Raw genomic sequence first — 24,962 nt, 5'->3', positions numbered from 1 at the left:
ATGTATCTTCTTTTGTTGACCACCTGTTGGTCCCTGGTCTCGGCCATGGACGGCCGGGCTCGTTTCGGTGGGTATCAGGAAGAAATCGTTTTCCCTGAGAGACTAAATGTCACCTTCGATCCTGCAGGTCAGGATAAGGACAGCATGTCTGAGAACAGCCTGGGGGGCGTCTGGAACCCCAAAACGCTGCTTTCTTACCGCCTCCACGTGTTCGGGGAAGACCTGGTCCTCAGTTTAGAGAAAGACCCCAGTTTCTTCTCAGAGGGCTTGACCGTACAATATTTAGGCAGGTCTGGACAAGAAGTGGACGGTCCCAGTGACCAAGGGACTTACTTCACCGGCACCGTCAACTCTGACCCGGAATCGATTGCGGCGGTCAACTTCGACGGGACGTCCTTGCTGGGGGTGCTCCAGTACCGCGGCGTCGAGTACCACGTGCAACCTCTGGAAGGGGGAGTCCCGAACACGGCGGGAGGAGTCGGCGCTCACGTGGTGAGGAAGAAGGTGTCGGAAAAAGCGGACGGCCCCATGTGCGGTGTCGGGTCCCAGATGCCAGATGCCGTGCCGGCCCCGGGAGGCGAACGGTTGGCCAAGACGGATGAGTCCCACAGGAGAGCTAAGGTAGGCGAGTTCCACATGCTGCTTTGAGGAGCAGCAGGGATTGCTGGCAGACGTTCTTGCCAATAATGCTTTTCAGATGCCGCTCGGTGGTGTGTTGGTCTTGGCAGGCGATCTCGTCCTCCCAGGGAAAGGGGGGGAAAGCCCTTAATTTAGCTTCTCTGAAGTTCTTCGAGAGACTGTCCTCAACTAAACTATGTCAGATGGCGTGCGCTGACCCAGATTGGTGCTAGAACTGGCCATTTCCTTCTCCCGAGAGCCAGAAATCCAGGCACTTGGCCTTATCTGGCAACGCTTGGAGAACCCAGTGATAGCTAACACCATCGAACGTGTATCCAGCACAAGTTATTCATGCCCGGCAGGAACAGTTAAATTGCCAAGTGCACTTAATGTCGACCGTAGAGAACAGTAATAGATTATGACTACTTAAAGGTCTCTATAATGACAGCTTCGTTCTGATAATAATCTGGTAATAATCCATAAGAACATAAGAGAAGCCATGTTGGATCAGGCCAACGGCCCATCCAGTCCAACACTCTGTGTCACACAGTGGCAAAAAAATTTTATATATACACACACACTGTGGCTAATAGCCACTGATGGACCTGTGCTCCATATTTTTATCTAAACCCCTCTTGAAGGTGGCTATACTTGGGGCCGCCACCACCTCCTGTGGCAGTGAATTCCACATGTTAATCACCCTTTGGGTGAAGAACTACTTCCTTTTATCCGTTTTAACCTGTCTGCTCAGCAATTTCATCGAATGCCCACGAGTTCTTGTATTGTGAGAAAGGGAGAAAAGTACTTCTTTCTCTACTTTCTCCATCCCATGCATTATCTTGTAAACCTCTATCATGTCACCCCGCAGTTGACGTTTCCCCAAGCTAAAGAGTCCCAAGCGTTTCAACCTTTCTTCATAGGGAAAGTGCTCCAGCCCTTTAATCATTCTAGTTGCCCTTCTCTGGACTTTCTCCAATGCTATGATATCCTTTTTGAGGTGCGTCGACCAGAACTGCACACAGTGCTCCAAATGAGACCGCACCATCGATTTATACAGGGGCATTACGATACTGGCTGATTTGTTTTCAATTCCCTTCCTAGGGAATTCTTTGCAAAACAGAAGGATATGGTGACCTGCAGCTGTGAGGCCAGATCAGTGTATATTTTGCACCATTCCTCATTTGCAAGTCTTAGGCCAAGAGGTGGGGGGGCCACATGAGATCAGACATCCTACTAGAACCTGTCTCTGCTAGTTTTCCATGTGCAGGGAGTATGGGGCAGGGGAAATCCCTGTAGGAAACACTACTTAGCAGGGCTTTTTTGTAGCAGGAACTCCCTTGCATATTAGGCCACACCCCACTTGATGTAGCCAATCCTACTTACAGTAGGCCCTGTTGGAAGAGCCCTGTAAGCTCTTGGAGGATTGGCTACATCGGGGTGTGTGGCCTAATATGCAAAAGAGTTCCTGCTACCAAAAAAAGCCCTGATACGTAGCATTTACTAGCATTGGCGATAGGGTTACCAGCTCTGGGTTGAAAAACACCTGGAGATGTTGGGAGTGGAGGCAGAGAAGGGTGGTGTTTGAGGAAGTGAGGGACTTCAATGGGATGGAATGCCATTGTGTCCACCTTCCAAAGGAGCTGATTGCTCCAGGTGAACTGAGCTCTGTCACCTGGAGAGAACTCTCCAGCCACTCCCTGGAAGTTGGCAACCCTGGCTGACAGCAGCCCCACGAGGTAGGCCACTAATAAGGCATAGCAGGTGAAAGAAGGCCAGCTTGCTGAAGACCGCGGAGTGAATTTGTTGCCAAGGAAGATTTTCAAAGCGAGGATTTTTCCCTGAAGCCATTCCTATCAGCTGCCCACTGTAAGCTTTCTGGGGCAGAGACCCTCAAGTGTCTTGTCCGTGCAGCTCCTGGCACACTGTCAGCCTCATTTAACGTGAAGCATAGATAAGCATGGGCCCCCTTCCTTCCCCATCGTTCCTATTTGCACATCAAAAGAGTAAGGAGATTTGCGTAGCCGCACATAAATCTCCCTCCCACAGCTTCATCCTGCTCCGGCTAGGGTGTCCTGCGTGTTCTTTCCAGAGTGTTCCGAGCCGCAAGTCTGAGACAAAATAACAGCACAGACTGAACCAAGGGGAAGGCCATCTCTGCGGCACGGATGACACTATGCACTCGCTCCCCGCCCCACTTCCTTTTCCCACTGCTCTTTACCCTGCCTCGGGGATTTCATTATCTGGGGCAGGGAGACACATAGAAGTCTTGGCCGGGAGCTATCCAATGACACCACGCTGGGAACCAATCAGCTGGGCTGGCATATATTTTTGTGTGACAGACAGGGCTTTTTTTTTTCTGTAGCAGGACCTCCTTTGCATATTAGGCCACACACCCCTGATGTAGCCAATCCTCCAAGAGCTTACAGTAGGCCCTGTAAACTCTTGGAGGACTGGCTACATCAGGGAGGTGTGGCCTAATATGCAATGGAGTTCATGCTGCAAAAAAAGCCCTGCCATATCATCAGTACATATCAACATATAAAGCTGTCTTATACAGAAGCAGGCCCTTTGTCCAGGAAGTACAGTATCGTCTACTCAGACCGGCAGCGGCTCTCCCAGGTCTCCGGCAGAGGCCTTTCCCATCACTTCCTCTTACCTGGTCCCTTTTAACTGGAGATGCTGGGGACTGAACCCGGGACCTTCTGCACACCAAGCAGATGCTCTAACCCCCTAAGTTGCAGCCATTCTTCCATATATGTTTTCCCCCAGTGGGGCAAAAAATGGCTCCCTGAGGCTTGAAGCTTTAACATCTTTTTTTTGTTGTTTGTTAAGCAATCAGCTGATGGATGAATGTTTTACGACTGTCATCCCTTCTCTGGCATAGCAGAGATTCTAACCGAGCGTATCTCACAGCTGTAGCCTTTCACCCCCAGCTCTGACGCACATGCAGCATCGCTGAGGAGAACTCTGACTTCACGATGTTGTGCGGACGTCTCAGCTCCACGCGGGGCCAAGGAGACGGCAGCGCCTCCCTCACACGAGCCCGGCGCTGGTGCTTAGTCTCCCTTGGCATCGAAGGCAAAGTTTGGGTTTGGGCCAGACGAAGATGCTGCCCCTGAAGCCTTCTTTAGCCATTTCGGCTGGCTGGCAGGCAACCAAACCACAAAGCGAGTTCACAGAGCTGGCTGACCCTCCTGCTAGGCTGTCAAGGAGTTCTTTCTCTCACAGCCTCCGCAGATTCAAATGGGCCCTGACAGACTCAGCAGCTAAGGTATTAGTTGACTGATCCTCCACAAGCAGCTCACCAACCTCTAGCACAGGGGTGTCTGATATGAACATATGAAGCTGCCTTATACTGATTCAGACCCTCGGTCCATCAAAGTCAGTATTGTCTTCTCAGACTGGCAGCGGCTCTCCAGGGTCTCAAGCTGAGGTTTTTCACACCTATTTGCCTGGACCCTTTTTTTGGAGATGCCAGGGATTGAACTTGGGACCTTCTGCTTCCCAAGCAGATGCTCTACCACCGAGCCACCGTCCCTCCCCTCAAACTCATTCATTATGAGGGCCAGATCTGACATACATGAGACCTTGTCGGGCCGGACCACGAATGCCATTCGATGTAATGCCAGGAAGCAGAGATAGAAATTTTATAAGGGACACAGACAAACAAAGATTTTTTTTAAAAAAAAACTTAAAATAAAACATGATTAATACATTAGCACTTGTTGCTCTTAAAGGTGCTTTCTTTGTATCTCTCCCGTGCAATGCAGGGAACTGGACAAAGGAAGCTCTGGCTCTTTTCTTCCTTCCCCAGGGGACCAGGAGGGAGAGGGGCCTCAGCCAATTGAAGGAAAAGAGGCTTGGCTCAGTAGCTCTGCTGTGCAACTGAGAGAGCCTGGGAAAGCAAACTATCTCTCCTGCCCTTCCTCAAGGGAGGAACCTCAGCCAATGGAGAAAACAGAAGTTTTGCTCTGTAGCTCCTGTGCGATTGAGCAAGCCTGGCACAGCAAGCTGTGATGCAGAAGGAAGCAAGAGAGAGGGAGAAGGAAGCAGATGACAGCCAGTTGCTCAGGGGCCTGATATGGCTCCTGGGCCACATGTTTGACACCCCTGCTCTAGCAAGTCTTGGTGGGGCTTGGTGATAAGGTTGCCAGTCTCCAGGCAAGGCCTGGAGATCTTCCAGAATTACAATTTTTCCAAACATGACAGAGAGCAGTTCTCCTGGAGAAAATGGCTTAGATGAGTTGTATGGCATTATCGGATTACCAACTCTGGGTTGGGGAATTCCTGGAGATTCAGGAGTGCAATCAAGGGTTTGGGGAGGGGAGGATCTCAGTAGGGTATAATATTATAGAGTCCAGCCTCCAATGTGGCCATTTTCTCCAGGGGAACTGATATCTGTAGTCTGGAGATCAGTTGTAATTCTGGGGGATATCCAGGTGATACCTGGTGGTTGGCAACCTTATATTATGCCCTGCTGAGCTCCTTCCCTTCCACAAGCTCTGCTGTCCTCATCCACCCCAAAATCTCCAGGAATTTCCCAAACAGGAGTTGGCAGCCTTAGGCCTGCAGATCTCCCATAATTCCAATTGATCTCCAGACAACAGAGTCCAGTTCCCCTGAGGAAAATGGCTGCCTGGGAAGGTGGGCTCTGTGGCATTATATCAAGCAGGGGTGGAATTCTAGCAGGAGCTCATTTGCATATTAGGCCACACCCACCCGGTGTAACCAATCTTCCAAGAGCTTACAAAAAAGAGCTTTGTAAACTCTTGGATTTGCTACATCAGGGTGTGTGGCCTAATATGCAAAGGAGCTCCTGCTAGAATTCCACCCCTGATACCAAGCCACGCCCTCCCCAGCCTCCACCCCTTAATCTCCAGGAATTTCCCAACTCAGAGTTGGCAATTTGACCCCAGATTTGTTCTGAAAACAGCATGGCCCCTTCCCTCCTGGCATAAGGACTGTTTCCATGGCGACAAGCTTGCCTCTGTTTGGCCCAGCTCACCACCCGCCATCCTTTTCTCTTCCCAACAGAGGTTTGCTTCCGTCACACACTATGTGGAGACGCTGGTGGTGGCCGACGAGGAGATGGCCCGTTTCCATGGAGCCGGCCTGAAGCGATACCTGCTCACTATCATGGCTGCTGCTGCCAAGTTCTTCCGCCACCCCAGCGTGAAGAATCCCGTCAATCTGGTGGTGACCAGGCTGGTGGTGATTGGGCAAGCCAAGGATGGGCTCGAGGTGTCCTCCAACGCCGCCGAGACGCTGCGCAACTTCTGCCGGTGGCAGAGAGGCCTCAACACTCTTCAGGATGAGGATCCCGAACACTTTGACACGGCGATTCTCTTCACCAGAGAGGTGAGCAGACTGTTTGCGAAGTTGGCAAAAGCGTATTCATTTATGCAGGGCTTTTTTTTTGTAGCAGGAACTCCTTTGCATATTAGGCCACACACCCCTGATGTAGCCGATCCTCCTGGAGCTTACAGTAGGCCCTGCAAGAAGAGCCCTGTAAGCTCTTAGAGGAATGGCTACATGGGGGGTGGGGGTGGCCTAATATGCAAAGGAGTTCCTCCTACAAAAAAAGCCCTGCATTTATGTATTATTAATTTACTTGCTTGATACCAGGGGTGGCCAAATTGTGACTTGGGAGCCACATGTGGCTCTTTCACACATATTGTGTGACTCTTGAAGCCCCCACCACTCCATCTGCCAACTTGGAGAAGGCATTTCTAAGCCAAGCCAGCTGGTGGTTTGGGGAATGCATTTAAAGTTAAAGTTGCTTTCTTTCTACCTCTCCCTCCATCTATTTGCCTTCCTTCCTTCCTAGTCTCAAACATCTGATGTTCATGCCTTATGGCTCTCAAACATCTGACATTTTTTCTATGCGGTTCTTACATTTTGCAAGTTTGGCTACCTCTGCTTTATACACTGCCTTTCCCCCCATCGGGGACCCAAATTGGCTTACATCGTTCTCCATTTCTCTATTTTATCCTCACAACAACCCCATGAGGTAGGTTAGGCTGAGAATGTGTGACTGACCCAAGGTCCCCCAGCAAACTTCCAGGGCAGGTGGGGATTTGAACCTGGGTCTCCCAGGTCCTAGTCTAACACATTTAGCACTGTGTCACGCTAGTGTACCTGTCTAAGTCAGGGGTCCTCAAACTTTTTAAATAGGGGGCCAGTTCACTGTCCCTCAGACTGTTGGAGGGCCGGACTGTTGTGGTGGCTGCCGTTACTGTACAAGGCCGCGGGCCGTCAGTTCTCCGTCTTCTGCATCTCTCTCCCTTCCCCACACCACACACCCCGGCCTGGGAACTCACCTCATCTCGGTATCGCCTCACACTCTGTCTCCGCCGCCTCAGCCCAGTGCCGGAAGTGTGCATTGCTAATGCGAGTTTAGGTCGAACGTCACTTCCGGTCTGATTTTGCCATAACCCAGCGGGCCGCATCTGGCCCGCGGGCCGTAGTTTGAGGACCCCTGTTCTAAGTGATGCACAAATATGTTGCACACTTGATAGCAGCAGCAGCTGGTACTCTTTGTTTTGTTGAAACCCTCACAGTATCGAGCACTGTGTCCCTCATCCATTTGCGCTGGCATGGTGCAGTTGTGGATGGCTCCATGCAGACTTGCTTATAAGAACATAAGAGAAGCCATGTTGGATCAGGCCAGTGGCCCATCCAGTTCAACACTCTGTGTCACACGGTAGCCAAAAAAACCCAGGTGCCATCAGGAGGTCCACCAGTGGGGCCAGGACACTAGAAGCCCTCCCACTGCTGCCCCCACAAGCACCAAAAATACAGAGCATCACTGCCCCAGACAGAGAGTTCCATCTATACCTTCTGACTAATAACCACTGACAGACTTCTGCTCCATGTTTATCCAATCCCTTCTTGAAGCTGGCTATGCTTGTAGCTGCCACCACCTCCTGTGGCAGTGAATTCCAGGTGTTTGTCCCCCTTTATCAGGGGTGAAATTCTAGCAGGAGCTCCTTTGCATATTAGCCCACACATCCCTGATGTAGCCAATCCTCAAAGAGTTGAGAAAAAAAAAGCCATGTAAGCTCTTGGAGGATTGCTACATCAGGGGGAGTGGCCTAATATGCAAAGGAGCTCCTGGTAGAATTCCATCCCTGCCCTTTATCATTAAAGAATTCCTGGGATAGTTCTTCATGCAACTGAATAGCTCCCACATACGAGTGGGATCCAACTAGAGCAGCCTTTCGGCTGAAGGGGAAAAGCCATGTCCCAGCGCTGAGCCTTTACTGTATGTCCCAAGTGTTTCTCTTTTAAACCGTGTGTTTGTGTTTCGTTGGCAGGATCTCTGTGGCCGCGACAGCTGCGGCACTCTGGGCATGGCCGATGTCGGCACCGTATGCGACCCGGGACGCAGCTGCTCCATTGTTGAAGACGACGGGCTCCAGTCTGCCTTCACCGCGGCACATGAACTCGGTATGGGATGGGGGGAGGACAGATGGCCCACAGCTAGGGTTCGATTGCCAGCTCTGGGTTGGGGAATATCTGGAGATTTTTGGGGGAGTGGAGGGGGTAAAGCTTGAGAAGGGCAGAGTTGGGAGAGGGAAGGGTCCTCAACGGGGGATTATGGCACAGAGTCCACCCTCCAAAACAGCCGTTTTCTCCAAGTGAACCAATCTCTGGTCTGGAAATCAGTTCTAATCCCAGGAAATCTCTAACCTGGAGGTTGGCAACCCTGACCTGTACACTTTGTATTCAACATGGGACTGTCTCAGTCAGAGTCAGGTTGAGGCAGGGGTGGAATTCTAGCAGGAGCTCCTTTGCATATTAGGCCACATACCCCTGATGTAGCCAATGCTCGCTCTTGGAGGATTGGCGGGTGTGTGGCCTAATATGCAAAGGAGAGCCTGCTAGAATCCCACCCCTGTTGAGAGGAACCTAGACATTACATGTTAGAAAGCATTCTGTGCAGTTTGGCTTTTAGATCGCATATTAACATATTCTTAACAGCACATAAAATTTGCTGTTTGAAGTTTTGAACCGTTTAATTGTATTTATTGTTTGAAGTTTTGAATTGATTGTTTGCCACCCTGAGTCTGCTTGCAGAGGGGGCGGGATATAAATTAAAGGTAATAATAATAATAATAATAATAATAATTAATAAATAATTCTGCCTTGGCATTGAAAACCTGTAACGGGGACATGTAGCACCCAGTGTTCCCTCTAAACTGAGCTAAGTGTGAGATAGCTCACAGTTCTTTAGCCTCCGGCTCACACGTTTTTGTCTTCGCTCAAGAAAAGTGACCCCAGAGCAAGGCGATTGACGCAGCAGTTCGCAACTTTAAAGCCAGTAGCTCCACCAAGTAGAATTTTTGCTTACAAGATCCCCCAGCTTAGAGGGAGTACTGGTAGCACCTGGGATTCAGGAGCTGACCTCTTATTTCTCTCCCTGTCCCCAATGTTTAGGTCACGTCTTCAACATGCTCCACGACAACGACAAGCACTGCAAAGACCTGAACAAGGACACTGGCTCCAACCATATGATGGCCTCCGTCATGACCCCTGTAGACCCCGATGAGATGTGGTCGCCGTGCAGCGCCCGATTCATCACGGACTTCTTAGACAACGGACACGGTATGGCCTCACCTTCCCCGCTGGCTTATACTTATCCATCTGGCTGGATCTTCTTGGCTACAGCGGTCAAACTTAGGGCTCGACAGTGCAGGCACCGTTAATACTTGATGGGCTGAGAGCAGCAGCTTTGTAGGGAGCTGTGTAAATAGAAGCCGGTCACTAAAGAAGAGCTATACTATATTGGGGTGGCAAACATCTGGCCTGGGGGCTGAATCAGGCCCAAAGAGGGCTCTTATCAGGCCCCTGAGCAACTGGCTGTCATCTGCTTTCTTCTCCCTATATCTTTCTTCGTTTTGCATAACAGCTTGCTTTGCAAGGCTTACTCAATTGCACAGGAGCTACAAAACCTCCATTGGCTAAGGCTCCTCCCTTGGGGAGGAAAGGGGGGAGGGAGAGCTTGCTTTGCCAGGCTCTCTCAATCGAATAGCAGAGCTACTGAGCCAAGCCTCTCTTCCTTATTTTGGCTGAGACTCCTCCCTTTCTGGCCCCCAGGGGAGGGAGGGAAAGAGCCAGAGCTTCCTTTGCTCAGTACCTCAGATCCCATGGGAGAAATTCAAAGAAAGCACCTTTAAGACCAATGAGTGCTAATGTTTTAAGCATGTTTTAAGTTTTTTTAAAAAATCTTTAATTGTATTTGTCTGTGACTTTTATAAAGTTGTTACTTCTGCTGCCTAAAAAGGTAAACACATGTCCCGGCCTACTATGGCCCGACAAGGTCTCATTTATGTCAGATCCGGCCCTCATAACAAATGAGTTCGACACCTTTATATTTTTCATCCTCATCTTTCCGGTCTGCTATTCCCGTCTGATCAATACCTTGCTTCTCCATCCTTGCAGGCCACTGCCTCCGAGACAAGCCCCACGAACCCCTGCGCCTGCCAGCTACCTTCCCGGGCAGCGAGTACGACGCAGACCAGCAATGCCAGCTGAGTTTTGGGCCTGACTCTCGCCACTGCCCCAACCTCCACCCGCCATGCGCCTCCCTGTGGTGCACGGGGCGGATCAACGGGCAATTCATGTGCCAGACCAAATACTTCCCCTGGGCTGACGGGACCCCTTGTGGCGAGGAGAAGAGCTGCATGAAAGGACGCTGTATCAGCAAAATCGAGCTGAAGGCCTACAATGTGAGTAGCCCCGCCGGAAGCCATCGGGGGGAGCCAGAGAGTCCTTCTAGTTCACGTTTTTTTTTGCTTAAGGGTTTATGGGGGAAAGCAGAGAAGAAAGAAAGGCTTAGAGACCTAGCAAAGTTTTGAACAGTTGTTCAAATGGTGGCGAGCTGCAAATGTAGGCAGCTGCGTCCAGTTGGTGCACCCCAGACAGCGGAACTTAGAAGAAAACTGACACCACTGGAGAATGGTGGCAAGTTACAAATTCTCTCCTTCTCAACAAACTGCTTTGAAAGCTTTTTCTGTCTGCATCGCCTCTAATTGGCAACTCAAAAGGCAGACTCTATGACAAATCATGGCCCAAGTTGCTGAATAATGGATTGGGGAAACAAGCAAAACCTAGCACGAAATGATAATGTACCATGCATGAGCTAGATCTCCACATGCAGGATGAGATGGTCAGGTCCTGGGGTGGTTGGAATGAACTATACCACTTCAGGCTTCAGGAGAGTGATTTTATTCTTGCATGCTTTTCCGTGGTTCTTTTTTTTTTTAATCACTCCCAGCAAACCAAAAAGTAGCAAATCATAGAGTGGACTGGGTTACTTGTGCTAAATTTCTACTTGCAGGGAGTTTTGGTGGGGGGGAGTTTATGTGGGGGAGCACCTGAAGGGTCATTTAAGGATCCTATCACCTGCCTGTGTACATAACAGAGAGTGGGTTGTGGTTAGAAACTTTCTCACTAATGAGCTAATTTTCTACTTTTGGGGAGTTCTCTTTTTTACATGGGAAAGCACCTGTGGTCTGAATGGCCATTTAAAAAGCCTACCATTTGCTTGTGTACATGACAGAGACTGGGGTTGTGGTTAGAAACTTTCTTATTGAAAGTTTGGTGTAGTGGTTAAGTGCGCTGGCTCTTATCTGGGAGAACCGGGTTTGATTCCCCACTCCTCTACTTGCAGCTGCTGGAATGGCCTTGAGTCAGCCATATCTCTCATAAGAACATAAGAGAAGCCATGTTAGATCAGGCCAATGGCCCATCCAGTCCAACATTCTGTGTCACACAGCGGCCAAATATATATATACACACACACACACACACACACTGTGGCTAATAGCCACTGATGGACCTCTGCTCCATATTTTTATCTAACCTCCTCTTGAAGGTGGCTATGCTTGTGGCCGCCACCACCTCCTGTGGCAGTGAATTCCACATGTTAATCACCCTTTGGGTGAAGAAGTACTTCCTTTTATCCGCAGAAGTTGTCCTTGAAAGGGCAGCTGCTGCAAGAGCTCTCTCAGCTCCACCTACCTCACAGGGTGTCTGTTGTGTGTGTGTGTGTGGGGGGAAGGTAAAGGAGACTGTGACCGCTTTGAGATTCAGAGTATAGGGTGGGATATAAATCCAATATCTTTTGTCTGATGCGCTAATTTTCTACTTGTGGGGAGTTTTCTTTTTTACATGGGAAACCACCTGTGGTCTGATGGGCCATTTAAGGACCCTGTCACCTGCTTGTGTACACGATAACAGAATGGGTTGGGGTTAGAATCTTTCTCACTGATGAGCTAATTTTCCACTTGCAGGGAGTTTTTTGTTTGCTTTTTCATGGTGGAGCACCTGTGATCTGAAGGGCATCTAAGAATCCTACCACTTGGGGATTCCTTTTTCTTTCCGGTACATAATGCTTTTGTTCTCTCTCCCTCCCCGCTCTTACCTGTCTGCAGATTCCCACTCATGGAGGCTGGGGGCCGTGGGGCTCATGGGGAGAATGCTCCCGCACCTGCGGAGGAGGAGTGCAGTATTCCTCTCGGGAGTGCGACAAGCCAGTTCCACGCAACGGTGGGAAGTATTGCGAGGGAAAGCGCACCCAGTTCCGTTCTTGCAATGTTCAGGACTGTCCCGAAGGCAACGGTAAGATAAATTTCTCGTTGCTTTAGACTTCTATTGTCTTTCTGTTTCACAGGAAGTTTGCAAAACTTATGCATAGTAAAAAGACTTTAAAGCACAAAACGGGTTTGTTCATCTCCCTGAGTGCTGAGTTTGGGAAAGGCAGCCAATAAATTTTAGAAATGAACACACAAACACAATGAAAAATGTCAGAGTAGCTGGGTTCATCCATAGCAGTAAAATTACAAAAAGATACTTATGGCATCTTTTAAAAAACACAGATTTAACACAAAGTAAACTTTCATGGACTAGAAGCCACAAAGCAATATTAAGTACTCTCTTAATACTTCATTAATGTCAAAAAATCAATCTTTTTTTTCTAAAGACTAGGCTATGCAGCACTGACTGTTTAAGGTACCACAAAGATTCTTCTTGCTTAAGTGCAGGAATGGACCGAGATGAATAACTGGTTAAAATTGCCATTTCCAGCAGTGATGCCTAATCTGCTGCCCATACTAAGCCTCTGAGCAAGCAGGAATCCTGTTTTTCATCTTGTTTATGCAGAACGTTTTTGAACAGGAGGTCCCTTCCCACTCTATGATTCTATATCAGAGTTCCCCAGTGTGGTGCCTGTGGGTGCCACGGTGCCCAGAGTGCTTCTCTTGACATCCCCCCACCCTGAAAGTGGGTGGAGCCATTGTAAGGCAGGGCTTGTTAGCTGCTCCTCTCATTCAAATTTAAGGGGTTTCCCATGGCTGCAAAGTGGGGAGGGAAGCACTGCATTTGGTTCCATCTCCTGCAGCAGCCATTTTGTGGTGGCCCTTTCCACTCCTCAAAATGCTGGTGGTGCTCATTGCCTCAAAAAGATTGGGAATCCCTTGGTCTATGCACTATTATTATCATGTGGCATTGTGTGTTGAACAGCCAGGAGATCCTAAGATTGTCTGGCAGCCAGAAGCTCTAGCTCTTTTAGGATTAGGCACTACTAGGTGGCAAGCTAGACTTGTTTTTAAAGCAAGAGACATTTCTGCATCATGGCACTGGTATTCCTTGGAGGTCACCCTTCCAAATACCAGTCAAGGACTATCCTATTTAGTTTCTGAGATGCCACGAGATCACGCTAGTCTGGGTGATCCAGGTCAGGGTGACCCGTGTATTTCATAAACCTCAGCGCCCACTTCACAACCTCCATCTGCATCATCCCTGAAATACGGTCCTTAGCCGATTTGACTCATCTGGACATTTCCTTCCAGCCTTGACCTTCCGAGAACAGCAGTGTGCTGTTTACAACCACCGAGAGGACATGTTCAAGGGCTACCCTGCGCCTATGGACTGGGTACCCCGCTACAGCGGCGTGGCTGAACGTGACCAGTGCAAGCTGACCTGTCAATCCTATGCCTTGGGCTACTACTATGTCCTGGAACCAAGGGTGAGTGTTACCATGGAGACGAGGCCTCACCTCCCTGAGACTCTTCACTCACACACACACACTCACAGAGAGGGAGAACAGGCTATCAAGTGAACAATCTCCACACAAGACGTGGTTACAGTTTTATGAAACGTTTGGGTATCTTGATGCCACACACCTAGTTAATTTTTTAAATCTCTCCAGATTACAGTAGTCAGTTTTCATGAGGAGGGAACAGGTTACCAACCTCCAGGTGGTAGCCAGGGATCTCCTGGGATTACAAGGATCTCTTAGAGAAGAAGACTGCAGATTTACACCCTGCCCTTCTCTCTGAATCAGAGACTCAGAGTGGTTTACAATCTCCTATATCTTTTCCCCCCCACAACAGACACCCTGTGAGGTGGGTAGGGGTGAGAGGGCTCTCACAACACCTGTCCTTACAAGGACAACTCCTGCGATAGCCATGGCTGACCCAAGGTCATTCCTGCAGCAGCAAGTGGAGGAGTGGGGAATCAAACCCGGTTCTCCCAGATAAGGCTCTGCACACTTAACCACTACACCAAACGAGCTCTCAGAGATGAATTCACCGGGAGAAAATGGCTGTTTTGGAAAGTGGATTCTGTGGTCTTATCTTCCATTGAAATCCCTCCCCTCTCCAAGCCCCACCTTCCTCAGGCCCTACCCCCTAAATCTCCAGGTATTTTCCTACCTGGAGCTGGTAGCCCTAGGAGGGACCATGGCTCTGTTGTAGCCTCCCTGCTTTGCACGTGTAAGGTCTGGGGCCTGACAGCTCCAGTGAAAAAGGGATCAGGCAGTGGGTGATGCAAAGATCTGTTTATCTGAGACTGTAGAAAGCCCTTGCCAGTTAGAACAAGAAATACAGACCTTGATAGATGAATGGCCTGACTCCACAGAAGGCAGCTAGATTCAAGTCTGGTAGCCTGGGGACCAATGAGATATTCAGAGTATAAGCTTTAGAGCAGGGGGTGTCAAACTCATTTGTTATGAGGGCCGAATCTGACACAATTGAGACCTTGTTGGGCCAGGCCATGTGTAGATTAGGTAGCAGAGACATACACTCCATAAAGGACACTATGGCTGCAGTCACACACACACTAAATAATCCGCTTTCAATGCACTTTCCAACTGGATTTTGCCAGTTCACACAGTAAAATCCAATTGGAAAATACACATGTGTGTGTGGCTGTGTGACTGCAGCAGTTATTTAGTGTGTGTGACTGCAGCCAAACAAACACAATTGAAGATTTTTTAAAATAAAACTTAAAGCATGCTTAAAACATTAGCACTCCTGGGTTTTAAAGGTGCTTTCTTTGTAGCTCTCCCATGGGATCCAGGGAACAGGGCAAAGGAAGCTCTGGCTCTTTCCTTCCATCCCCAGGGGACCAGGAGGGGAAGGAGCCTCAGCCAATAGAAGGAAGAGAATCTTGGCTCAGTAGCTTTCCTGTGCGATTGAGAGAGTCCAGCAAAGCAAGCTATCCCTCCTCCCCAATGGAGGAGCCTCAGCCAATGGAGAAAATAGAGGTTTTGCTCTGTAGTTTCTGTGCAAGTCTTGCAAAGAAAGCTATTATGCAAAAGGAAGCAAGAGAGAGGGAGAAGGAGGCAGATGCCAGCCAATTGCTCAGGAACCCTCCGGGGGCCTGACTTGGCCCCCGGGCCGTATGCCTGACACCCATGCTTTATCAAATACAGGACAAAGGGAGGCACTGACTCTCAGAAGCTTATACCCCAAATATCTTATTGGTCTCTAAGATACTACTGGATTCGAATCTAGCTGTTCTACTGTGGTCAAACATGACTACTCCTTGAAACTTTGGGCGTTTTCGCACTGACCTTAATCAGCAGCGACGTCCCTCTTCACCGCGCAGGATCTGTGCGGATTTCGCACCAATTGCTGCGGAGCACCCGGAAGAGCCGCAAAGTCCCGCAGCTTTTGCGGTGCAAACGGAAAACGCCAAAAACCAGTTTCCATTTGCGCCGCAAAAGCCGCGGGACTTTGCGGCTCTTCCGGGTGCTCCGCAGCAATTGGTGCGAAATCCGTGCAGATCCTGCGCGGTGAAGAGGGACGTCGCTGCCGATTAAGGTCAGTGCGAAAACGCCCTATATTTAGCAGAGAGCCAGGGTGGTTAAAAGCGGCAGACTAGTATCTGAGAGACCCGGGTTTGAACCCCTGCTTGTGTCATAGAAACTCACTGGGTGACCTTGGGCCAGTAACCCATGCTCAGTCTAACCTACCTCACAGGGTTGTTGTGAGGATGAGAACAATGGCAGCCACTTTGGGTCCCCAGTCAGGAAAAAGGCGGGGTATGAATGAATGAGTGGAATGAAAGGTTCCATATGAGTGCCAATCCTTCCCCTGAGGAATCCTGGGAGTTATGTAGTAAGAATGTTGTTAGAAACCCTCTCACAGAACTACAGTTCCCAGAGAAAAGGAAGAGAATAGTACTCTGGAGTTGAAAGCTATAGAGAAGATCAGTTTAAAAAAAAACAGAAGAAAAAACCCAAACAACTGGGTATAAAAAAAAATAAATGATGTACAAAACCCTGTTTTTTTTATATATCAATGTCTATTAACTATCAGGGATACCACATAACACAGTAGGAAATAATTTCATTCATTAGGGAGAGTTCCACTGCAGAAACAAAAGAATCCAGTCTGAACTCATATATAAAAGTTCATACAAAGCATTCAGTCTTATGGAAATTCCTCAACATTTTCTGTGTGGAATCCAATCTCCTGAAGAGATCCAACTCCGAATCAGGGGATTGGATTCCATGCAGAAAATGTTGAAGAATTTCCATAAGACTGAATGCTTTGCATTAACTTTTATATATGAGCTCGGACTGGATTCTTTTGTTTCTGCAGTGGAACTCGCCCTAATGAATGAAAATATTTCCTACTGCGTTATGTGGTATCTCTGATTGTTAATAGGAGGAAAAAGGAAAGGTCCCCTGTGCAAGCACCAGTCGTTTCCGACTCTGGGGTGACGTTGCTTTCACAATGTTTTCACGGCAGACTTTTACGGTTTGCCATTGCCTTCCCCAGTCATCTACACTTTCCCCCCAAGCAAGCTGGGGGGAAACCCAGCTTCCGCCGGGGATTGAACTGCAGTACTGCAGCTCTAACACTCTGTGCCACGGGGCTCTTAATAGACATTGATATATAGAAGAAGAAGAAGATATTGGATTTATATCCCGCCCTCCACTCCGAAGATTCTCAGAGGTGCTCACAATCTCCTTTACCTTCCTCCCCCACAACAGTCACCCTGTGAGGTGGGTGGGGCTGGAGAGGGCTCTCACAGCAGCTGCCCTTTCAAGGACAACCTCTGCCAGAGCTATGGCTGACCCAAGGCCATTCCAGCAGGTGCAAGTGGAGGAGTGGGGAATCAAACCCGGTTCTCCCAGATAAGAGTCCTTACACTTAACCACTACACCAAACAGGCTTTCTCTATATAAAATAGACATTAATAGACATTGATATATTAAAAAAAACATGGCTTTTTGTATATCATTCTTTTTTATACACGGTTTGTTTGTTTTCTTCTCTTCTGCACTGTGCAGCCACTTACTTCCCCTTTAAAAAAAACAACAACACAAGCAGACTACTATGGGAAAGCGGCCCAGGCTAGCCCAATCTCATCGGATCTGGGAAGCTAATCAGGGTCAGCCTTGGGTCAGTCTTTGGATGGGAGACCTCCAAGGAAGTCGAGGGTTCCAGAGCAGAGGCAGGCAATGGCCAACTGCTTCTTGAAGGTCTCTTGCCTTGAAAACCCACAGGGTCGCCCTATGTTGACTGCAACCGGACCGCAAAAAAAGTAAAAGCAAAAAATGGAAAGGTCACGGTTAGGTCAGTTGTGAAACCTTGACGATTGGCACCGTGAGAAAAATGTGTAACTCATTTCCCTCCAGATGTTCTGTCAGGGGTTAGCATTGGGGGGAAGAGGAAGAAGCCAGGAGCGCAGGAATAATAAGCTAGGAGGGTTAACTGTTTGGGCAAGATTTGGGGAACAGGAGACGGATGAGAAGTAGAGGTGAACAGAGGGACCCTCTGCACATAAAGCCCATAGTTGCCAACCCGATGACCCTTGTGGAAATCTGTGAATGGATATCCCAAGTGCTGTTAAAGGGTGAACATCAGTGCATTGTAGAGGTTCGAAAGCTGCAATTGGAGCTTGGAGATCCAGGTTCAAATCCCCAGAGAGCTCACTGGCTGATAATGGGCTAGTCCAGGGGTGGCCAAACTGTGGCTCTTTCACACATATTGTGTGGCTCTTGAAGCCCCCACCACCCCGTTGACCAGCTTAGTGAAGGCATTTGGTGAAGGAGGAGACTGAGAGATGATATGATCACCATCTTCAAGTACTTGAAGGGCTGTCCTATAGAGGATGGAGTGGAATTGTTTTCTGTGGCCCTAAAAGGTACGGCCAGAACCAGTGGGTTGAAATTAAATCAAAAGAGTTTCTGGCTCAACATTAGGAAGAACTTCCTGACCGTTAGAGCAATTCCTCAGTGGAACAGGCTTCCTCAGGAGGTGGTGAACTCTCCTTCCTTGGAGGTTTTTAAACAGAGACCGTTTTTGCACACAGCTTACCTTGCAGTCACAATCCTGTTCCCTCCGCAGCATCTGTCGGATTTCCCACCATTTGTGCTGGAGTTACAGGAAGTGCTGCAGCTTTTGCGTAGCAAACGTAAACTGGGTTTTACAGCAATGAAGATCCTGTGAATATAGGGGAAGGTGTTTGTGAGTTTCCTGCATTGTGCAGGGGGGTTGAACTACATACCCCGGAGGTCCCTTCCAGCTCTATGATTCTGATTCTTTATAATTTTTCCAAGCCAAGCTAGCTGGTGGCTAGGAGAATGCATTTAAAGTTGCTTTCTTTCCATTTCCTTCCCCAGATTCCTTCCTTCCTTGTCTTATGGCTCTGAAATCTGACATTTATTCTGTGTAGCTCATACATTAAGCAAGTTTGGCCCCCCCAGGCCAGTCTTTCTGTCGTGGGCAAACCAACCTCACAGGGCTGCTGTGAGGTAAATGGAAGAGTCACATATGTCGATCTTTGCTCCTTGGGGCAGAGGCTGGGATACAGATGTGACTGATAAACAGTAGCTTAGGGTTCGTTTTGGTGTAGGATGGAGGTGGCCAAACTTCAGCTTAGGAGCCACATGTGGCTCTTTCACACATACTGTGCGACTCTCAAAGCCCCCACCACCCCATTAGCCACCTTAGAGAAGGCATTTGTCTCTTTAAGTCACTACTCCAAGCCAAGAATAGAAAATGGCCTACATATCTAGATACATCTTTATAACTTAAAATCCTTACTCAATATTTTATTGTATGCATGTAAGTATTTATGCTTGTTTCCATAAATTTAAATAACTGTATATGAATATTAATATTGATATTAACTTGTATATTTTTTAAAATTCAATTAAAAATATAAAGAGAGGATGCATTTAAAGTTTGCTTTCTTTTTACCTCTCCCTCCCTTTCCCCATCTATTTGCCTGCATGCCTGCCTTCTTTTACGGCTCTCAAACCTCTGACATTCATGTCTTGTGGCTCTCAAATATCTGACATTTATTCTACGTAACTCTTACGTTAAGTAGGTTTGGGCACCCCTAGTGTAGGAGAAGAGCCCTGTGGCGCAAAGTGGTAAAGCTGCAGTACTGCAGTCCAAGCTCTCTGCTCACAACCTGAGTTCGATCCCAGTGGAAGCAGGGTTCAAATAGCCAGCTTGAGGTTGACTCAGCCTTCCATCCTTCTGAGGTCGGTAAAATGAGTCCCCAGCTTGCTGGGGGGAAAGCGTAGATGACTGGGGAAGGCAATGGCAAACCACCCCGTAAAAAGTCTGCCGTGTAAACGTTGTGAAAGCAACGTCACCCCAGAGTCGGAAACGACTGGTGCTTGCACAGGGGACTACCTTTTTTTTTTAGTGTGGGAGAATGGGGAGGGGGATGATTCTTTCCCCAAATGACTCTGTGGAGTGGCTGTTTGCCCCACCGGGAGAACCAAGCAGACACTGTGTCTTTCCCTAAAGGGGAAAACAGCAGGTCCACTGGGACGTCAGTTACGGGTTGGGAAATACCTACAGATTTGGGGGTGGACCCCAGAGAGGGTGGGCTTTGAAGAAAGACGGGACACCCGTGGGATATTATGCCATAGAGTGGATCTTCCAAAGTAGTCATTTTCTCCTGGAGATCAGGTATAATCCAGAAGATCTCCAGCCATCACCTAGAGGTTGGCAACCGTAGTTCCAGGCAGCCATTTGAGATTGGGAAAAGGGTACAGGTGAGGGAAAAGGTTATTCTGTCCTTCCCTTGTGCATCCCGAATCGAGGGCCCTGCAGCTACTTTTTGCCAATAAGAAAGCTCAGGAGACCTGTTTGTGACTTCCCCAGTTTTTCATTGACTTGGACTTCATGTAGCAGTAGAGAAGAGCAAGAGCCCAGTAGCACCTTAAAGACTAACGATATTAGGGGCAGGGTCGGAGCTTTCGTGAGTCACTGCCCACTTCTTCAGACAGCACCAGGGTGAGAGCTTCTGGTGTCCTAGCCCCACTGATGGACCTCCTGATGGCACCTGGGTTTTTTGGCCACTGTGTGACACAGAGTGTCGGACTAGATGGGCTATTGGCCTGATCCAACATGGCTTCTCTTATATTCTTATGTTCAATGACTCATAAAAGCTTCTACCCTGCCACAAATTTTTGCTAGTCTTGAAGGTGCTCTTCTCGACTGCTACTAACAAACATTTTTATTTTTTATTTATTTATTTGGGATTTATATCCCGCCCTTCCCACGGATGGCTCAGGGCGGCTCCCCATCTTGATTTGACTGTGCGTGTGTTGAAATGTTCGAAAGTAGAAGAGAGCTGGAAAAGGAAACAGATTTTCCACACAAGTCCCAGGCTAACCCAACCTTGCTTTTGTTCCAGGTGGCCGACGGAACACCCTGCTCCCCCGAATCTACCTCGGTCTGCGTTCAGGGACGCTGCGTCCACGCCGGCTGTGACCGCGTCATCGGCTCCAAGAAGAAGTTTGACAAATGCATGGTGTGTGGAGGGGACAACTCAAGGTGCACTAAGACCTACGGTTCCTTCACAAAGCCCAGGTGAGTGGCACTCTCTTCAGATGTTGCTGGGAACAAGAGAGGGTGCAGCCTGGTTCCAAAATGGTCAGCAGTGCCCTTACCCAAATATAAGCCAACTGGATATGTCAGTAAGTTGTTGTTCAGTCGCACAGTCGAGTCCAACTCTTTGCGACCCCACGGACAAAGTCACGTCAGGCCCTCCTGTCTTCCACCATCCTCTGAAGTTTGCTCAAATTCATGTTAGTTACATCAGTAATGCTGTCCAGCTATCTCATCTTTTGCCGTCCCCTTCTTCTTTTGCCTTCTGCCTTTCCCAGCATCAGGATCTTCTCCAGTGAGTGCTCCCTTCTCATTTGGTGGCCAAAGTATTGGAGCTTCAGCTTCAGCATCTGACCTTCCAGAGAACAGTCAGGGTTGATCTCCCTTAGGACTGACTGATTTGATCTTCTTGCAGTCCAAGGGACTCTCAAGAGTCTTCTTCAGCACCACAGCTCAAAAGCATTTATTCTTCTGCGCTCAGCCTTCCTGTAAGGGAAGGCTAAGTGCAGAAGTAAGGGTTCCCATCAAAAAGGAAATAAATATTCAAGCGTTTTCCCATGGTTCAAAGAGCTTTCTCCTATGCAAGAACCCTCATAAGAACATAAGAGAAGCCATGTTAGATCAGGCCAATGGCCCATCCAGTCCAACATTCTGTGTCACACAGCAGCCATATATATATACACACACACACACACACACTGTGGCTAATAGCCACTGATGGACCTCTGCTCCATATTTTTATCTAACCCCCTCTTGAAGGTGGCAATGCTTGTGGCTGCCACCACCTCCTGTGGCAGTGAATTCACCAGGGACCACATCATTATTAGAAGACCTTGTGTACAGTGCACTGGCATAGAAATCTGTCCAGCTGTACCAAACAATTCACTCTGAACAGGATGGACCGGGCTAGGCCAATCTTTTCAGATCTTGGGTTGGCCCTGGTTAGTATTTGGATTGAAGACCACTGGGGACCAATACTCCCTCTAAGCTGTGGAGTCTTATGAGCAAACATTCTGCTTCGTGAGCTACTGGCATTAAAGCTGTGAGCTACTGGATATATTTGTTTGCTCCGGGACCATTTTTCCTGCACTAAGACAAAAATGTGTGAGCTGGAGGCTAAAAAAACTGTGAGCGAACTCACACTGATTCAGCTTAGAGGGAACAATTAGGATACTTCCACGCTACCACAATTCTCCACTGCACGGTTATGTGGATGCCCCGCAGTGGAGCACACAACTGAGACTTTCCATCGCACTTTCCTCGGTCTTCTCTTTGCAGCCGCTGTTTCCCCCTCCCATCCCCCATGCCAAGAGGAGACTTCTTTAAAAAAAAGCCTGGGTGGTTGATCATTTCCTGGCTCGCAACCCTATAACCTGCTTGAAACATCATCTCCTTCCATATGTCCCTGTGCACCAGCTACAGTTGTCAAGCGGCCATCTGCTGGCTATGCCGGCCCCATAGGGGGTCCCATCTGGCATTGGCCAGAGAACTGGGCCTTTTCCATCTGAACTCCCTGAAGAGGTGGGGGGTGTTTCCTTAGAGATCTCCTGGAAGCACTGCAAGGCTTGCCTGTTTGCTGAGGGTTTGAATAGCAGGTGTCTTTTAAAGCAGAGTCGAGAGGGAGGGAAAGATTTGGGGGGAAGTTGTGATTTGTTTTAACTAGGGCTTTTTTTTGTAGTAGGAACTCCTTTGCATATTAGGCCACACACCCCTGATGGAGCCAATCCTCCTGGAGCTATAGGCCCCATACGAAGAACTCTGTAAGCTCTTGGAGGATTGGCTATATCAGGAGTGTGTGGCCTGATATACCAAAGAGTTCCTGCTACAACCCCTCTCCCCCAGTTTTTAACTATTATCATAAGCCTAATATGTGGCCTAATTTGCAAAGGAGTTCGTGCTACAAAAAAAAAAAAAGACCTGGTTAAAACAACCCCAGCTAAAGCCTTCCCTTTAGCTTGGAGAAACGTCGACTGCGGGGTGACATGATAGAGGTTTACAAGATAATGCATGGGATGGAGAAAGTAGAGAAAGAAGGGCTTTTCTCCCTTTCTCACAATACAAGAACTCGTGGGCAATTCAATGAAATTGCTGAGCAGTCGGGTTAGAACAGATAAAAGGAAGTACTTCTTCACCCAAAGGGTGATTAACATGTGGAATTCACTGCCACAGGAGGTGGTGGCGGCTACAGGCATAGCCAGCTTCAAGAGGGGGTTAGATAAAAATATAGAGCAGAGGTCCATCAGTGGCTATTAGCCAAGTGTGTGTGTGTGTGTATATATATATTTATATATAATTTTTTTGGCCACTGTGTGACACAGAGTGTTGGACTGGATGGGCCACTAGCCTGATCCAACATGGCTTCTCTTATGTTCTTAAGCCAGGGATGGCCAAACTTGCTTACCATAAGAGCTATATAGAATAAACATCGGATGTTTGAGAGCTGCAAGACAAGAAGGAAGACAGGAAATAGATGTGGAGAGGTGGACAGAAAGCAACTTTAACTTTAAATACATTCTTCAAGCTGTCAGGGACAAATGCCTTCTCCTAGCTGGCCAATGGGGAAGTGGGGGCTTCGAGAGCCTCACAATATGTGTGAAAGAGCCACATGTGGCTCCTGAGCCAGTTTGGCCACCCCTGTCATAAGCTGTCTTGAATCATAAGGCATGGTGGGATATGTTTTAATTAATACACATCATAAGGTGAGGGCTGCCAGCTCCAGGTTGGGAAACACCTGGACATTTTGGGGGTGGAGCCTGTGGAGGGGAGGGGAGGGGAGGGGAGAGACTTCCGTGAGGTATGATGCCATAGAGCCCACCTTCCAAAGCAGCCATTTTCTCCAAGGGAACTGATCTCTGCCACCTGGAAATCAGTTGTAATAGTGGGAGATCTCCAGCCACCTCCTGGTGGTTGGCAGCCCTAAGGCAACCCTACAAAGTAGGTGAGGTGAAGAACCAATATTCCCTCTAAGCTGTGGAGTCTTGTGAGCAAAAATTCTGCTTCGTGAGCTGCCGGCATTGAAATTGTGAGCTACTGCATACATTAAATTTGTTTTGATGCCATTTTTCCTGAGCTAAGACAGAAATGTGTGAGCTGGAGGCTAAAAAACGGTGAGCTAGCTCACACTAACTCAGCTTAGAGGGAACACTGCTGAGAACATATGACTGACCCCAGGTCACCCAGCATGTTTCCATGGCACCGTTTGGAATGCAGTTGTCATCCCGGGAGATCTCCAGTCACCCCTGGAGGTTGGCAACCCTATCTACATACTGTCCTTCTATAACTCTTTACCTTGAGAGTGATAAAGTATTCTCCCTGGTTTCTGACACGCTGTGCCTTCTGCCCCTCAGGTACGGTTACAACGATGTGGTCACCATCCCGGCAGGAGCCACCAACATTCTCATCCGCCAGAGCAGCGGCTCGGACTCTGCCAACGACGGCATCTACTTAGCCCTACGCCGGCAGGACGGCTCGTACGCCCTCAACGGCAAGTACGTCCTCGTGCCTTCAGAGCAGGACGTCCACATTCAGAATGGGGTGACCCTGCGTTACAGCGGGGCCACCAAGGCCACAGAGGTCATCACAGGGCGTGGGCCGCTGAAGGAGCCTCTCACCTTGCAGGCCTTGGTGGTGACAGACCAGAGGGCCCCTCGCCTCAAATACACCTTCTTCGTCCCCAAACGCCCCAAGAGTCCATCGAACCAGTGGCTGAAGCAGAGGGCCCGCATCTTAGAGGTCTTAAGGAACAGGCGAGGCCGCAAATAGAGCCGTGAGGCAAATCTGGGCAGGCCTCGTGGGCTATTCCTGGCCCTTCTCAACCACAAAGTGGTGGTTTTTTGAGGGAAGCAAGAGACTCAGAGGCAGATTGTACGTCACTGCCCTTCCAAAGATGACAAACTGCACCAAACAAAGGGACCTAACTAGTATCACTGTTTGATTTTTGTTGTTTGTTGTTTTTATGCGGTTAACAAACAGGTACCATGTCGGTCCCTGCTTGACAGCTGCTAGTATCTCTGGGCCCTTCTAGAACTTTCTGCAGTTTGCCAGACTTTTTTGTTTTGGGAGCCCTGCTTGGTTATGCCTGGACACTTGGCAGCGCAGAACACAAACCAAGCAATTGCATGGGAAGCCGCTCAGAGGCCTAAAGAGGACACTGCTCACGTGGACGGTATTGGCTTTCCAGGCCTGCCTGCT

General features: G+C 48.7%; 1 protein-coding gene across 1 annotated transcript; it reads left to right on the top strand.

Annotated features, from left to right (window-relative positions):
- On the top strand, nt 1-24,670 carry ADAMTS4 (ADAM metallopeptidase with thrombospondin type 1 motif 4). Its single transcript, XM_060255038.1, has 9 exons — nt 1-621; nt 5,653-5,976; nt 7,935-8,067; nt 9,058-9,225; nt 10,063-10,349; nt 12,057-12,243; nt 13,473-13,648; nt 20,578-20,753; nt 24,119-24,670. Exons 1-9 carry the CDS (start codon nt 1-3, stop codon nt 24,531-24,533), a joined length of 2,487 nt encoding a protein of 828 aa, XP_060111021.1. The 3' UTR covers nt 24,534-24,670.
- Nucleotides 24,671-24,962: the final 292 nt, after the last annotated feature.

This window comes from Heteronotia binoei, chromosome 1 (genome assembly GCF_032191835.1).
Source record: "Heteronotia binoei isolate CCM8104 ecotype False Entrance Well chromosome 1, APGP_CSIRO_Hbin_v1, whole genome shotgun sequence".
In the NCBI taxonomy this organism is placed as follows: Eukaryota; Metazoa; Chordata; class Lepidosauria; order Squamata; family Gekkonidae; genus Heteronotia; species Heteronotia binoei.
This window is presented reverse-complemented; position numbering and strand designations above follow the sequence as displayed.

Bases quoted from the DNA above. Each gene is read 5' to 3' on its own strand.
- ADAMTS4 (XM_060255038.1), top strand. From the start codon at position 1: ATGTATCTTCTTTTGTTGACCACCTGTTGGTCCCTGGTCTCGGCCATG. The intron at 5,977-7,934 runs GTGAGCAGACTG...TTTCGTTGGCAG, and splicing joins CGATTCTCTTCACCAGAGAG to GATCTCTGTGGCCGCGACAG. The intron at 12,244-13,472 runs GTAAGATAAATT...ATTTCCTTCCAG, and splicing joins GGACTGTCCCGAAGGCAACG to CCTTGACCTTCCGAGAACAG.